General features: G+C 45.6%; 1 protein-coding gene across 5 annotated transcripts in view; it reads left to right on the top strand.

Annotated features, from left to right (window-relative positions):
- The first annotated feature begins 456 nt into the window (after nucleotides 1–456).
- Nucleotides 457–17,651, top strand: part of pde1cb (phosphodiesterase 1C, calmodulin-dependent b) — a 48,362-nt gene continuing 31,167 nt past the window's right edge. For 2 of the 5 annotated variants that reach the window (XM_055504020.1, XM_029130637.3), the window contains exons 1-3: nucleotides 457–721; nucleotides 11,894–11,944; nucleotides 12,460–12,625. In XM_055504020.1, the coding sequence (XP_055359995.1) occupies nucleotides 457–721; nucleotides 11,894–11,944; nucleotides 12,460–12,625 (482 nt within the window). Of the gene's footprint in view, nucleotides 722–8,011; nucleotides 8,401–11,893; nucleotides 11,945–12,459; nucleotides 12,626–17,651 lie in introns of those variants that run through there. The other 3 variants (XM_029130638.3, XM_055504021.1, XM_029130639.3) reach the window with 3 other exon arrangements.

Here is a 17,651-nt window from a genome sequence, read left to right on the forward strand (position 1 = left end):
CCCCAGGCTCGTTAAAACGCGAATGTCACAAATTAAACCGACTACTATATTTCATAAACAGTATTTAGGCCTAATAAATGAGCTGGCACGCCACTCATGTAAATAACCCGTCATCAGTGTAAATGTTGGTTAATTACCGACGCTTGTTTTCGCCTGCTTTGTCCCGAGGGACCAACGTGTTTGTCGACAGTGCAACTTTGCCCGTGTGACGTAGCGCCAGCACCTGCTGCAGGACGCGGACGGGGTTAAATGCCGACATGATGCCCTCAAACTCGGCTTTAACTTCACTTTCCAGCACCTTTCCGTCTCGCTGTCAATTAACTCCGCTAAAAACGTAGTTTCGATAAATGACAGAGGCTCGTGTTTTTGTTAAAGCACCTTTTAGCGAAGCGACTCGACGGAAAATGGATTCAAGTTAGTGTTAAACTCACAGTTCGGTATTTACCCTTTTTCATCATGGGTTCGGTGACTTCTGCGCTGACAAGGACCAGAAACGCGTTGGTGAAAGTGGGTTCGGAACCGGAGACCCACGACCTGGAGAGGAGCCAGTCTGCCGGTGAGTCGGTGAGACCGGACCGAGCCAAGAAGAAGAGCACGCGGTTCGTCTCGACCCAAACGGGACGACAGAGTTCCCGCCAGTCGCTGTCCGAGGTGCTGTCCAGACAGGACTCGGACCGAGTCAAAGCGGCTCCGAAGAGAAAGACGGGCGGTTCCGAGAGCGGTACGTTACGCTACACGCCTTCATTTCTTATTTTAATGTAGTACATTTTATTTAAGTAGAGTAGCAACTGAAGCTCCAACAGTTCAAGTGAAGAAAAACTGTTACAGAACTAAGTATTAGGACTGAACTGTATAAGATTATTAGGTCGATAAATGAGAATGTCTCAAACAAAGTACTGTACAAGTTGTTTTGTTATTCAGATTAAGATGAATCTTTATTGAGCCCACACTTATTCACTGCTCATAAGAAAACAGTATAAGGTGCCAAACAAGAGAAAGTCCACAAAAGTACTTCATAGTATTACCATAATTCTACTGTATCTTCATAATATTTTCTTCAGTACTTTTGCTTTTCATTGCTCATACTAGTACATAAAGTAAATTAAATATTTGTACCGCATATGACACAAGCACATATTTATTTGTTTATTATATAATAAATATTCTATATTAATATTTTTATTATTTGATTTTGAGGAGTTTTACATTTGATACCTAAGCTACATGTTTTTAAGTTTATTATTTTATTATATTCATATTTATTATTTTAGACAAGTATCATAGAATCTTACATTAAATTATACACAAGTCCTATGTATTTAGTTACGTTACTGACATGCACTGAACCTCTGCAGGTCATGTTTGACTTTATACTTACTTTAATTGCTTATGAACTGAGGGTCGTGTGTTGCTCACTCACTGTATTTTGGTTTAGGAGTCACTGAACGGTTTTACAGGTGAATCAGTAGAAATTGAATCGTTTTTTAGTCTTCTCTGAAATATCCTTTCACACATGTTTGTGAGCACCCCACCCTTGAACGTGTACTTTTTACCTTTAACGGCACATCCTCGGTTCATGCACATTCATGGATCTATCAGCAGATGAGAGCGACTGGTAACTTCAGAGGGCTGCGGTGAATGTGCTGCTGAAAAAAAGGTATTCAGTGCATCAACGCTGAGCGCTTTGAAGGCCGGCCTCAATGCAACATATCTCCACTAGCAAAGCATCTCTTTGATGTTTTAGGCGTCGCCACCATGGAAATAATTAAAAATAACAGTCCAAAAACTCATACACAAAACTGGCATTTTGTATTTCTGTCAGTTCTTAAAAAAACGAGATGTAGACATTTGTATTGTACTAAATCGAAATAAGTTGTTTGACGAACGCACAGTGAGGTCATTTTTGTTTCATGTACTTTATTGTATCACAACGCTTTTGACTGCACTTGGCCTTTTTCAATGCGTCTGCAATCTGTGATCTATTCTTCGTGAGCGATGCATGAAACAGAGACTAATTACTGGTCGACATTTCAGTGAATACCAGTAATGAAAATGATCCCGTTGTTGCCTCGCTCTTGTTCCAGTGCTCAGTATTTCCTTGGATTTGTCCCGTTTATCATCTTCTCTCTCCACCGCTGCCACCTGTAGTTCCAACTCCATGTCCTCCTGTCCCAGAGGACATGCGTCTCCCTGGCTAATTCCTAAAATACCTTCTGTGCTGTGGTGTTTCCATGACCGTATGACAGCGAAGACTCCCGCTGAGTTTCCCCTCGTGTCCCCAGTGGCGCTGGTGTGTGTGGAGGAGTCTCCTCCCTGGTTCCCAGTTGGCTGTACACGCATCTGCTCCAATCCCAGGAACGAGGCCCAGACACCTGCCAGTTGCCTTATTTGGCCGGTCCCTTCGCTGTCAGACGGTCCCAGTGGGTTACAGATCAGTCCACAGTTTGACATCAGCATCTTTAGACCTAGGCTTTTAGTTGAGCTGCCAAGCCAAATTATACGCTGTCATTGTTCAGATGGATGGGTTATTTTAAGCAGCTTCAAGGCTGTTTCACTCACCCACAAATTATGTAGCTGCAGCCTTATGGAAAAAGTCTGTCGTACAGTCAGGTGTGAAAATAATCTGCTGGAGAGATTCAGTAATAATAGTGAAGCTGAAGAGCTGCAAATACCCTGCTGCTACTTGCATTACTGGCACAAGAAGTAGGTCATAAGCAGAAAGTTTCCTCTGGCGAACAAAGAGCTGCGTCCTTCTCATACTGTAGCATGTATTAGTCATCCCTAGTTTTTATTTTGAATAGTAGCACACTTGGATGAAACAGCGGAGTAAGGTCGTATTTCATGCAGCAGTACAACACATTTCTGATCATAGTGCAGTTTTGTTTAGTATGAAATCAGAGATTTATTTTAAAAGTTTCTTTCTCCGAGTGGTCATTTTTTTATTAATGAAGCACCTGCTGATGAAATAATGACGTTTACACAGCAAGTATATTAATGTCACAGTATGTTATGAGCCACATGACATGAGACAACCATGTGTAAATAATAATTGATCCATGTGTGTTTATAATGCTGGTATTGTTATCAATGAGTTGTGTATCTGAATGGCAGAATAAAGTATGTATTTCAGATTAATGTATAATAGCACGTTATAGGAAGAAAGCATCATTAATAAATGAAAAGGCATTAAATTGCCCACAGGCTGACATATATTAATGAAACAACAGCTGTTATAAGTAGCTATACCAGATAATACATTTATTAAAATCTATGAATTGTTGTAAGAGGGGTTTCAGATGTTACTAATAAAGCAGTGTATTGCAAGAGTAATGTTTAATGGTTATAATGAAGTTAAACGTGACACAAACTTGATGTAATAATTAAGCTCAAATGCATTTACACAGTTTTATTTGAATCAAGTCACATGAGGGCGATGGCATTGTTATTTGCAAAATCCTTTATAATTTAATCTTAGGTAAGATATGACAAAAGACAGCTGTCTAAAATTTAAAATATGTATGGAAATGACTGAAACTGGGCTGTAAAACAGCAAAACTACACAGAGCGATCTGCTACAAAGCGTGTGATGTGATCGACTGTGCTCTGTACAGCAAACGTGCTTGATCTGGTTCTTGATTTTCTACCATCTCTTTCTGTCATCACTGCCTTGTTGTGGGTGGACGACCTCCCGAGCAAAGAAAAGATGCAGGTGAAGGAGGAGAGTGGGCATGTGATAAAGAGTCAGGCTGCCATCAGTTCTGAGAGCTACATACTAAATATAATATAATATAATATAATATAATATAATATAATATAATATAATATAATATAATATAATATAATATAATATAATATAATATAATATAATATAATATAATATAATATAATATAATAAACATTTTACATACATTTAGCATATGTATGTATATAAATTATCTATGGATTAATTTGTAGTAAAAAAAAACCCATAAAATCATAAAACTTTCAACTGATTAAGAAAAGAGAGACAGAAATTTGCAACTAAGCTCTAGATTAACATAGTAAGTTGTGTGTTTTTTGAAATGAACTCCCGTGGTGAGCATTTGGTTTTCATGGTGTGTGTGTGACAGGCTTGAAAAGTGCGGCCGCTCGGCTCTGTTCCGCGTCCAGATCCAAAAATGGCTGATTAGCTGCTTTGGTGTGCTGGCAGGAGGATGTCTGGGCGTGTAAGAAGTCTGCTTCTAATCAAAGGGGTTTCATTTGTTTGCCCTGCTGACCTCACACTCACCCAACTGCTTTCGCCTCTTTGATCGGGAACCATGCTGGTGCAAAAATCATTAGCTCAACTTTTTCCCTGTTTTCGCCGGGGCCTCGCTGCAGCAGGACTCCAATGGGAGTTTGTGTCGCTCTCTGTTTTGTCAGCTCATTTCCCTCAGGACCACAACACGGGTAACATTATCCTTAAAGGTGCCTCTAATGAGTATTTAGCAGGGGAAAAGCAAGCTCTCCCGCACCACCCCAGTGTGTCGCTGCGGTGACACTGGTGCGGGGACAGAGGACAGTGTGTCGTTGCACAGTTGAGGGGAGACCTTTTAATGAGCTTGTTTTTCTGTCTGGCTGAGTGTTTGTTGTCTTGTGTCATCACGTGCTACTGGGACAGATTACTTCATCAGAAGGCTTTAAAGCTGAAGTTGGATTTAAGTCAAAAGCATCAGCAATACAATACAGGAAAGAACACTAGATTTCATCAGTTGAGTGGTTCCAGGCCTGTGTGGGGTCCTGATTCCTCTTATTCCCACTGTTTAAATGGGATTACTGGTTCTCACACCCTTTATCTTCACCACAAATAAACGTATACTGATGATGTCCTGTCCCCGTGTTTGATGGCTAGATTAAAGGTTGTGACAGTCATTCAGCCTCAATGGACATACAGAAAAAGCAGGCAGGTGTGTTACTGTGCCAACAACTCGCTGCAGCAGCTTGCAGTTCATCTCTGCACACATGCACACGTTGGCGTCCTCGTTAACAGCGCAGGGTTTTTAATCAACCAGATATCAGTTCCTTTTTCAAATGCGTGGACACTTCTGTCTAATTGCCCATAAACTTTTGAACACTAGTGCGTGTAATGCAGTGTGTATCAAAAAGGACTTTCGGTTGCCTAGTGACAGTAGCGTTGCCCTAGTAATGACCCTCGAGGAATATGGATCTCGACAAGGTTTCAACAGATGTGTGTTTTTGCCGCACACCTCTCACAGCAGCTGTTGCACCATGTTCTCCTTTATAAATGTTCTTTATGCACACATCAGCCTTTCACACTGCTGAGTTACAGTCCAAAGAGAGGCTCAGTGAAATTATAACACTCTAATAATGTACTGTTGGCACATTTTGAATGGCCAAGCTCATCAGTCAGATATTTAAGTGTGATTTCCAGCCCCCACTTTACGTTGGGCCTCGACTCGAGGAGCAGGAAGACGAGGAGGCCTCACGTTGACACGAGTACTTTAAAATCCTGTAATTATCGCTATCATTGTCGTGGTCAAACATATTGTCAAGTTTGTGCTTGCCGACGCCGCATCACAAAGTGCTGGGTTCTGGCAGAGCTGGAGCTGTGGAGGTGTTTGTATTTGCATGCAATGGAAAGTTGGTTCCTGCCTGATCTGCCAACAGCAGACGCACCAACAGTGTCGTTTCTGACAAGTTGTTCTTTCTTCTGTCCCGGTTCTTTGCTCTGTACAAAGTAAACAATCTTGGATTGAAGATCGCTCCATCAGCTCTTTTCCTCAAACAGGTACTAGTGACTTGATGACATGTACAAGATGAGCCTGATTGGCCTCCCCCTGTCTGCTCTCACCTGTCACATGCTGGTGCTGGAGTCTGTCTCTTTCTCCACCAGCAGCACATGGAGATTAGAACTGTAGCGTGTCACTGTGGGTCACGATTCTCTGCCGGCTCGGGTAAGTGGACCGGACAAAGTCCCTTATTACCTTCTAGTTCTGTCCGTCATAATGCAAAACTCAAATGATATGTATGATACTGTATGTTAGTCACAAAGTTGAAAGGCTTCCCTGTTAGCAGCCTGCATATACCTGCGTACTGTATGCGTACAGTACTTACAGCACGGAGGCTTTTAGCACGGTGCTTTGTAAAAGCACTCGCGTTATAGAGTAATGCACCAAGTTGTAGAAGCTGCTTTCTAAAGCAGCATAAAAATAAAAGCAGAGGCACGCTCCTTCAGTTAAGTGTGTTATGCAATTGCTTTTTCAACTTCTACAGTACAACCCATAATAAACGGGGACGAGCTGCAGCGGCAGACGCATGCTCTGACTGGTTGCACCTGCAAAATGAAAAATCATCTTCCTGCCTCTTTAATTAACATTGCAGCTTATTACCCACATTCTTTAATAATCATTTTTAAAGAATACATTTTGTTGCTTGCGATATCACACTGTTAATAATGGTCGTGATGTGAATGTCTATACTCATATTGTTGAGCCATTGGACTAAATGCTTACCTGGGAGTGTGCTGACAAAAGGCAGGAACACAGCGCTGCACTATTCCCACACATACCATCATTATCATAAAAGCTGCCCGGGAACAGGCGGTACTTGATCTCGCTGAGCGAGAGTGATGCAAAATTAGGATCCTCGCAAATTGCTACACAGAGCAGGAATTGGAGGCTGGGGAGCGCAGGGTGACAGGAGAAGGAGCGTCTAAAGAGCTCACAGTGCAGCTCGCGAACACAACCAGACGCAGTGTAATTATCTAACAAGTGTGTAATGTGTCCGCTGGAGCCGCCGTGCTCCTCCTGTAATTGGATGCATCTCCTGATTGATCGATTTCCCACACCTGAAGCTTCCTCTCCGACACGTCGTGCATTAATGACGGTGTGTAGTAATATAGGGTGTTTGCATATGTGACCGTGTCCTTGTGTGACAGACCAGGCTTTATTGAATAATCTGTGGTGTGAAGTAGTTGGCACCGCTGAGGCTTGTGAACACGCTGGCATCATGCTGCTTTTGGTACCTGTTTGATAATGCGGCGCTGCTTCAACACTTCAAGCCCCCTGTTTACTGTCACATCGCTCAGACTCTATTACAGTTCAGCCAAGTGAGTGATTTAATTGGTGGCGACTATTATTAGGAGAGCTGACAATTTCTTGGGAGAGATTTACTGTAGTTTGTTCTTTATTCACATATCATATAACTAGATGTGCAGTATGTCGACCATGACATTATATTGAACGACGTAAAAAGCATCATGTCTCATAATCTTAAACATCATCTGAGCATAACAAGGCTGAAGCCTTCGTGAGGAGCAGCTAGAGACACTAATCAGGCTGGAAAATGAAAAAAATAAACTCCATAGCTAAATGTCAGATGGTGCTAATAAGGGGATTGTGTTATCCTTTGTTGATTTTTTGTGTGTGTGTGTGTGTGTGTGTGTGTGTGTGTGTGTGTGTGTGTGTGTGTGTGTGTGTGTGTGTGTGTGTGTGTGTGTGTGTGTGTGTGTGTGTGTGTGTGTGTGTGTGTGTGAAGAAGCGTATTGGTTCAAGGGGAGGCAGTATAAATAAACACAAAGGGAGGCTTTTTCCTGCATAAATCTCAGAGCTCAGAGAGACAGCAGCTCCTGCTCCGGTGTCATTCAATCAGACCACATTCAGAAGGAGCCTGAACACGAGGCTGCTCCTGTATTATTTGAAGTAGGTTTAGTGAAGGTCCGTCTCCACGCGTGAGTGAATGACTTGCTTAATGAGAATCAAAGCAGCTGATTCACTGACTCTCCTGTCCAGGTGCTCGTGCAGCTGTGACCGCGCGGATTCAGAGTCTGAACGAAACTGGAAGCCACTGTTTCTCTCTCGCTCGCAGCTTTCGCTGCTTTCGCTGCTTTCGCTATAAACTGTTGACAGTAGGAGGAGTCGCGTTCATTTAAAGACCTCTAGAGAACCACCGCCACCGCCACCCACCACACACACCTACTGTTCTGCATCTCCTGGGGAGGAGAGAAGCGGAGAGAGGGAGGGGTGGAGGGGGACCAATAATAAAAAACAACAAATCTAAAGCCATAACCTCCTGGAAATGAGCTCGCGGAGAGAGGGAGAGAAAAGACATGTGCAACAAAGACAAGGGGGTGGAGAAAGACTTGTGAGAAATTCTCCAGCTCTCTGTCTGTAACGAGAAGTGGTGAGTGTTTGACAGTTCTCCTCCAGCGCTTGGTGCGAACTGGAGTCGGAGAAGTGCGTGTGTTTCTCCCCGCGAGCGCAAGCCGAGGCGAGACCCCGCGACTCAGCAGAAGCAGCAAACGCTGATTACAGGGGCGCGCGCGGGTCGCGGAAGGAAGGATGGAAGCCAACTCCAAGAAGCACCGCTTCCGGAAGGGTCGGAGTGCCACCTTCAGCATCGACGGCTTCAACATCACCATAGGTGAGAGCTGCATGGGAGTTAGACGCACCGAGCTGATGTTCATGTGTGTGTGAGCGAGAGAGAGAGAGCGGGCGAGCGAGCGAGGCAGAGCAACAAGGCGTTGGGCGCCAGCGCTGCTCCACTCACACGTTGGTGTGTGCGGCTGAAGTTGGTGTTTGCCGCGCGTGACACTCCATGGAAACAGGGAGCGATGGGCTCAGGCTGGATGCATCGCGTCACCAGGAGTTTGCTCCATCGTCTTGACAACCGCTCCGTACAGTAGCGTCGAACTTGTCCGGTGGCTTCGTCCTCGGCACAGTCCAACTCACAAACTGTTGGGATGCGGGGAATTAAACGCACCTCCACCTCTTCGTCCTGAATTACAAACTGTAGCCTGAAGCTTCTGCACAAAGGAAGAAGCCATTTATCAAAATCAGGCTCTGTAGAATCACATGCGACATATGCTGCTGGTTATGGTTTTAATAGAGCTGGTTTCTTCAGCATCAGACCTGATCGTTAGCGCCAGTGCAAAACAGGTAACCAGAGACAGACCACCTGTTGCCTTCCTTTCCCGCAGCCTTTGAGCCTGTCTTGGTTTCACCTCCTGCGTTGGAATCTCGCTTGTTTTCAGGCGGCAGCTGTTCGGCAAGTTTTGAAGTCCCCACAGCAGCGGACGCAAAGTGAAGGAGTGGTGCAGAGCGGAGCGTTTAGCAGGTGAAGACTGAAACAGAGCTGAGGCCAGTGTAAATGCTGCACCCACACGCTGCAGGATGGCGTGTGATGCTGCGCCGTCGCCTGGATGAACGGGCAGCTGAACGCTCACACGCTCACGTCCTCATGACACGGTGGCTCTGTTCACAGCGCCGTTCGCTCGTCCGCGGGGGCCACGCGCAGCCGGCGCTGCTGCGAAGCCGAGGATTTTGCCGTTCCACGTCTGAATGCTTCACCTTGGTTGAACTGTGAGTCGCAGGCAGCTCCGCTCCAGTATAGCATGGGAACGTGGTGACTGGGAGGGATGTTTCAGGGTGAGGTGTGAGGACATAAACAGGGACGGAGAGGCCTTGTTGTCGTTTCCCAGGTGTCCAGATTTTACGATCACATAGAAGAGGCGCGTGCACGAACACATCCTGTTAGAGAATGTGTGAAAACCTGCCCGCTTGACATGTGGCCTATATGACAGGTAAACTACCCACAAGCAGGGCAGTTGCCATGGTAACCCTCGTGTCACAATCAATTGCTCACTGGGCCCGGGTGTCGGTGTGTGCGGTGTTGTGCCAGCCACCTCCTCTGAAGCGTGACTCCTGAGCACTGCCGCCTCATTGCCCGGCTGGACACCTTGTGTTCGCTCGGCCGTGATAATCGGAGCTTCAGCTGCTCGGCTCAGATTCCAGCTGAGGCGTCTTTTTCTGAGCTTTGTCGAGTCCTTGTTGATGCTGCGCAGCTCACGCGGAATAAAAAAACTGTAACTTTTCAGCTCCGGTGGAGAAGACGGCGCTTATTCCACTAATCACATGCGTATTTCCTTGTCTTTCTTCTACTTTAATTCTAAGTAGCATAATAAGTCTGAATGTGCGTCTGTGTCTTTTGCTTTGCGTCACCCCTGAAGAAAGTGTCGCTCAGGTAAAATACAAAATTGTAACAAAATCAAATATGACAAAGTCACAAAAAAATCCCAAAAGCTTCAACCATGTTCAAATCTTACACAGAAAGTGAATCCAATATCAAAATGCAGTGTGAGTCTTAATCAAGCATCATATGTGACTCTCTGTGATCAGATTACCCATGATGCAACAGTGAACAGCTGTCAATAATCTCCCTTCCTCCACAATAAGATGCTGACTGTAGGAATAGCATTTTACATGTGCACACTGAAAGCGCTAATAAGAGGCAGAACGCTGTCTGTCCTCAGTCAAGGCCTTTCTTATCTGCCCATGCGCTGCCTCCAAAGCCTTATTTATGCTCACAAATGGAAAGTTGAACACAATGCACGCCAGATCACAGAGAAAGCACACACTGAAGGCGGTGGGAGAGTGTAGACAATGCTAATTACAGTAACAGAATATTAAAGCATTTGTCACTGCATTTCCATGGAGAAAGAGGAACTGCAGAATAGAGGGAGGGAATTAAATGAATCTGTCTTTATTTGAACACAGCAGCACGTTAGACAGCTATTACAGCCGTGAGATCAGCCGAATGGGACGACGGCGACCGTAATAATGTGATGTTAACCTTCAGAGACAGCTCTAAACAGTTTTTAGGCTGTTGAGTGAGTCTAAAGATGTAAGTACAGCACAGCAGTGATTGGAGTGTATTGATAAGGAAAGGTGGCGGTCTGTTGGAGTAAAATGAAGCCTTGGACTGTGGAGCGTCTTCCTTCTTCATTTACAGTGGTGGGCATGTGATTTCTTCCTGGGCGGCCAATTATCAGGAGCCTAAAATGCAATCCAGTCACTGTGCTTTAAAAGAAAACCTGAGAAGCTTCACAGTTTTTGTCCATGTTCATGATACTGACCAATTAGTGCTGCAGTATGAAGTGTCCCTCTGATGGACTGACAAGGCCTTAGTTCTATACAAGCTCACATTTTAAATGGATGAGAGAGGCAAAATGCAGATTTTTCATATATTTTTTTTTTGTCTGGCAAAGGACGACTTTTACTGACAGTGGAAAAAAACAGGCTCATGTTCCACAGCCATGCATAAAACATGACTGTCACCAATAGCTGATGTGAAAACTCTCTCCTCTCCAAATGGCCGGATTCTGCTAATGTACAGAGCAGGGGAGAGCTTTTCCCAACAGGTTAAATTCAAAATTATGCACCTGTCAGCCTCCAAGATTTGCTGCAATTGTGTCCCAAGATGGCTCAAATCTTTAGAAAGGGTCAAATTCATTGTGATGTACTTTTAGCTTCTGTAGATCGTCCATCTATGAAACATTCCTTGTGCAAAAATGAATATAAGACACAAACACAATTACAAACAGACACAAAACAAAGGTACAAAAAAGCATGTTGTATCTTTATCTGGGGGTGTGTGGATGTGTGTGCATCAGCATCAAGTGGCCAAAAAGAAAACTGCTTCCAGTCAATAGGTAAAAAACACAATTCAGCATTAAGCTGATAGTTGTTGTCTAACTGTGTCTAGCTCATACATAAATGTGAATCAGTATAAATGCTCAGGCATCTTGTGTAGTGTTGTAATGCTGACTGTTTTATCTGTGTACACTGACAGTAACAATTATAATTCCTTCACAGTGGATTCAATAGAACATGAGCTTCCTTTAAAAACCAAACAAAAAATGATGCAGAATCTCATTGTATTTAATTGACGAAGGTTTCTTTGATTATGTTCATAATCAAACAAACCTGAGACCTGCAGGAAAAGGTGTCTGCACCGAAACGGAATCTGCTCCGCACCAATAAAAGCTGCGTACAGACCTGATGTGTTAAAGGCAAACTCGAAGAGACGGAGGCTCATTGTGCTGTCGACTGATTATCTCTCATTTTCCTTCCTCCAGTGGCAAATGAGGACGCAGAGAGCTCCCACAGACCACAGGCCAGCTTTGCACGTACGTTCACTCCACATTAGTCATACTTCATTAAAAGCCAGTTCATTAAAATCATCCATATGAAGTCCCTTCACCTTTCAGGAGCACTGAAGGGTCATTTTAGGACGACTGAGAGTGAAATTAAATACCTCCAGTTAAACTGACAAAAGGACCGTTGCTGGTACAATGGCAAACCTCCCCGTGAGCTAATTTCATCATGATCATTAGAGCAGAGGAATCGAAGGTGAGGAGGAGTAGTCATATAGTTCTATAGTGGGTTTGTTTTCAGTATGCTCCTGGTTTTGCTGTAAGACTTACACTGAGCTAATAAAAGCCGATAAACTGTCACTGACAACATAAATCCACATGGGGGCAGCATTGCAAAGGCCCTCAGTTTTCTCTGTCCCTTCTGAGATCCTGCAAAGCCACGTCCATTCAGGGGATATTTAACTATTTCATGCATGTAAAACAACAAATGTAAAGAAAGTTAGTTTGTGCAGCCAAACTGGACGACGCTTCTCCGCTCGCCTTCGCAGGCTCCAAGTCCCAGAGCGCTCTGTGGAACGCCATCACTGCAGGGATGGGGATCAAAGGCAAAGAGCAGAAGGTCCCTCTGAGTGACCCACGGACTCCTGAAGAGATCCTGGCTGATGAGTTTCCTGCAGCAGACGAACCAGATGCCACGGAGAAAACGGCCATCAGGTTGGATGCCGGCGCCACGTCGCCGTGATGTTACAGCTCAATGTGAATTATATGTATAAGTGTCCCACTGTAGTTAAGAGATGAGCTCAATACTTACGGTATGTCAAATACATACAGTATGAAGAGAGCCGATTTTTTTGTTGTACTTCGGTTGTTGTGGCTCGTCTTTTTTGCTGACTGTAGCAGATAAACAGCTGACGGACACCTTAGCATTCTTAACCGCATGCACTCACACACGCAGCACTAATTGCTGTGTGAGGGCCGCCGACCCCCAGGGACACGGGCATGATTGATGCCACCTTGATAACAAGGACTTCAGAGCAACATTAGCATAATTCGTTGTCACTTTTGGAATATTGAACGTCTTTTCACGCCTGGTTCCAATTAACCCCGATGGCGACGCAGCCGGTTACAAATGCAGCAGGTGGCGCCGCGCTAGTAGTTGGTTGTGTGATAAATAGACGCCGTGATTCGGAGGGACTTGGTTCACGCGGTTGTCTTGTTTTCTTCCGCGTCTTTTCAGAGTTTCTCTGCCACAACTCCAACATCTTGTCTGGAGCCTCTCAATGCGGCTCGTGGTTTTTTCCAGAGTGCGGCGGTGACAAAGAGAAAGTGATTTTCCACTTGACTGGACGCAGCCCGTCCTTTCATTTAAAATCTACAGCCCAGATCTTAAAGCAAAACACGGCCGTGGCGGCCGGTCGGCTAAAAGCACTCTCCGCTCCTACGGTGGAAACAGCTCATTTGTCCACGGAGACACTGTGGACAATGAGCGGTTCCGGTGTCATGAGGCTTCAGCTTTAATCAGGGGGAGGAAGAAAAGCCAAGCACGGGCGAGCACTGCGCAATGTGGACTCACTGGCCAACGCTGAGCTGCACAAGACAGTGACGCTTAATAGATAATTAGCACTTTACCTCCCGGTGTCTTTGCTTCAGCTATTAGACAAAAATGATGCAGTTGGTAAATTTAACAATCTTTAATACGAGTAGAAGCTTAGCAGCAGTCACATGCCTGAGCGAGCAGCCGTCCTCCTCGTGGTTTGTTCAGGGAAATCCCACTGAGGTCAGAGCCGCTGTGTGGACCGGCCAGCGGTGGTTAATAGAGGGCAGATCTACAGGGAGTGATGGGATCTACAACTGAATGACAAATGGCGAGATTAGGGTACAGGGTGATTAAACGGGCGCACAACTAGCAGGGATCCATAAAACGATTACTCATGTGTCACCTCTGCGGCTCCAGCTCGCTGCTATCCTCCAGGCAACGATAATTAGATTTTATTGGACAATGGAGGAGAGGCCACGCGATGCAGCACAGCAGCGAGCGGGTTAAAGGACGGACGGTATCGACGGCCGGGACCAGGATTTGAATGACAGCAAAGGTCGGCTGAGGTGTAGGTGACGATGCCAAATGGAGTGTTTTGAAGGTGAATAACTGGGTTGCTGTTTCCTTCGATGCTTATGAACCAGCTTCTTCCACCCGGTACTCACACTGTGACAGCGACTGCATGCTTAGTCACACAGGAAGGTACAGAAAACGATATGGAGCCATTAGTGAATGAGCACATGCTGGTGTCATGCTGCTGAGTCTGCTCATTAGAGGAGCCCTGAGCCTTCACGGTGACTCCATGCAAAGGTCAAGCCTGGCTTCTTCATGAATGGGGCCGTAGAGCAAACCCTGATGTCAGCCACAGTGATCGGAAACGCCCGTTCAGGAGGAGTCTGCTTCTATTTCATTTAGCTTCCTAAATATGTAACCATGGTAACACCTGCTGTTGACTGCATGTGATCAACGTGTTATGGGAAATTCTGCTGTAATAAAAACGTTGAGTAAATTATTTGTTGCAGATGTTCTGAGGTTAGAGGATAAAGCGGCCTCAAACGCAGCTACGCACTGAATCACGGAAATGATTACAAAAGCAGATGTGCAGCAACAACAACAGTCGTTATAATGTCTCCGCTGCTTAATTGGATGCCGCGTGCCGCTGTGAACTTTGCGCTTGATTAAGGCCCCTGTCTTGTCTGTGGCAGCCCACGGTTTGTGAGGGGGGACCCCCGCCTCGGCCGGAGCCGCAGGTTGTGGGACCCCATCGCTAGCCTCACTAACCGGCTAATGAGCCTCCGCCGGCCAGCGGGACTGCAGGCACATGGACGAGTGTCACAGCTATTCATCAGAGTGAGTGAGGCGTGACCTCAGCGCTATGATGCGAAAGGCCGCGGCGCCGCAGCTTCCTGCACGACGTGCCATCAAAACCGCAGCAAACGTGCAGTAGTAAGACTGAAATGGAGGCAGTGAGGCCGTTTCTCTCCAGCTTTGTGCAAGGATGAAATCATGACCAAGGATTGTGAAACCTGTGTAGCTTTATGATGGTCACAGTCTAAAGTACATGCACCAGCCTTGTTGTAATCAGCTATCACCATAAAGATCCTATGTACTGGGATAAGAAGCTAGACCCAGTAAACCCAGTACAGTAGCACCGGGTGGAACCTTTATCGCCTTTAAGTTAGTGTGTGTGTGTGTGTGTGTGTGTGTGTGTGTGTGTGTGTGTGTGTGTGTGTGTGTGTGTGTGTGTGTGTGTGTGTGTGTGTGTGTCTACTGACTTCAGCTGCCTTTCATTTTTAAGAGGGAATTCACTAATAGGTTGACAATACATTAAGGCTGTTTCCTCCCCCACCCCCCATTCCTCCCCCACACCCCCCGACCTCCCTCAGCAGCGCTGCATTCACTCTGCAGCCTTTAAACACTCACCCGTGACGTAACTAGTCCTCGCTTTGTAGGCTCCGCACACGTCTTATTGTGGGGTTAATATAGTAATAGGATCAGAGTGGTTACAGGCTGGGAGGCACTTACAGTAGGAGGGGGGAGCGGAGTGTATGTGCAGCATAAATTTGCTGTGATGTTTGTCACTTTGAGCTGTGTGAGTTACGCTGAGCGTTTCTCGACGCTGAGCCTTGACCCTGAAGTGAACTAGGACAGAAAATCTATCGTGGACTATTTCATAGAGCAATAATTCACTGCCCACCGAAACCCAAGGAAATAGAATGCATCTCAATATGAAATGTGAATACATATGCTTTGCTGAATAAGTGAACAGTTAATATTGAGGTTTGAAATGTCAAATTGCTGCATTTTCAAAATGCTTGATTCAAATTAAAATTAAACCCCCCTTAAGGGATATTTTTAACGTCGTCGATGTTTTAAATACCGCCAGTGGAGTCGTTTGGCGCTGCTGCTAGTTTAGCTAATCCAAAATAAATACGCCGGCGCTATTTCCGCCCGTGAGCTGCTTTGAGCTCCTGCTTGGGAGCAGCCACACGCTGGACGACCTCGCTGACCTCGCTGGGAACCTGAGCCTTTCAGCTTACGAGCTCAGACACCTGCGCTCTGCATGTTTACTGTGACGGCGGCGACCGTGGCGGCGTCAAGCGGAGCTCCCACTGGACCGAGCAGCCGGGCCTCCTGTTCATCCAGACGCCAGGCCGCTGTAATTTATGTCCCGCTGACGCTTTGCTCAGAGGACACGGCTCCGACCGGCGGAGAGAGTCGCCATAGAGCACGTTAAGGAAACGCCAGCAATTAGAGGCAAATGGAGGCAACGTGTGAGAGCTCAGCTGGGAACTTGTACTTCCCACAGATGTGTTCTACACATGCCTGCAGGAACCTCCAGGCCTCGTACTTGATCAGATTATGTTCCATGAGCTGCAGTGACACTTTAACTTTTACGACCAGCGCAGTATCTCAGACGTGCCTTTGAACTGCTTTATCCTTCTAGCCTCGCGCCACACCTCAATCCCAGGTTTGCAGCACCTTTGACTTACAGCATGGACATTTCTCTTGGGGATGGTGCAATTTCAGTATTTCACCGATGCATCATGCTGTGGATAAATACAGCTTCACGCCCGTCTCATCTTCCCATCTCTGCTCTGTTAATGAATGCTCTTCACTAAGACGTGATCATTGCTGCCCAGGCAATTGCTATATTGAAGCATTGATACCCTCATCAAAGTGCCTGGCGATTTAAATGAGATTTTAATTTTTCATGTACCTCCAAATGACTGGAGCTGTGAGTGTCTGGAGTTTGATGTGTTGAAGGAGCCCAAGCAGTGTCACAGTCTTTCTCCAGCAGGTTCTTCTGTGGACACAGTCGCAGCACTAGCTAGTAATCAGGAGCATGTATTGATTATTGTCTCGTGACCATGTTCAGATTACTAATCAATAGTTTTAAGATTTGATTCTATAGCAACAATGACAATTGTTTAAAATTATATTAGAATATTCTGAATATTTCCTCACATTTGAACTTTTGTGAATATGCATTTTTTTCTTCAAATGTGTTTTTAATATTTCATTAGTGATGATGTTAAACTGAACATCAGAAACCCAGCGTTACTGTAGCGTCCGACACTTTGCGCTGATGGAAACAATGAACCGCGTTGAACTTTGACCCCCGTTCAGGCCGTGGCTGCAGAGCAAACAATCGCTGGACGTTAGAATTCACAGGGCACGTTGTGTGGGCTCTGCAGAATTTTGAAGAACTTGCATTCTTCTGTGGCGGAGTTAATTGGAAAACTCGACCCTTGGGCAGAAGAGGACGTTGCTTCTCCTTCAACACAAACATTGTGGAGCCCCGTTCTTGAAGCCTTTCAACCTGCGCGTCCTGCTTCAGTCAGCAGGTATTTCTCCGGTTCCACATAAACACTCTCCTTCCTGACCTTCCTAGTCCTTGCAGTATTTTTACAGAGCCCTTCTCACCAGGCTCAGCCTTGTTCAGCCTCACACTAACACATACAGATGACACGGTACATCGGGTCCCCGGGGCGGAGGCTTGTGAACAACAAGCAGCGAAATGGGAAGTTGCTGTTGAGGTTTCCCCTCAAGTTGACTTGTCAACCCTTCATGTGGCTCCAGGTCTCCTGGGGGCGGCGTACCTCCACAAAAGTGGGAAAAACTGTTATGAAGAGTGGATGGAAAAAGCGGGAACGGAACCCAAAGACAACGTGTGAGAAGGAGAGGAGCGCTTTGAAGGGA

The sequence above is a fragment of the Betta splendens genome, chromosome 17 (assembly GCF_900634795.4).
Source record: "Betta splendens chromosome 17, fBetSpl5.4, whole genome shotgun sequence".
In the NCBI taxonomy this organism is placed as follows: domain Eukaryota; kingdom Metazoa; phylum Chordata; class Actinopteri; order Anabantiformes; family Osphronemidae; genus Betta; species Betta splendens.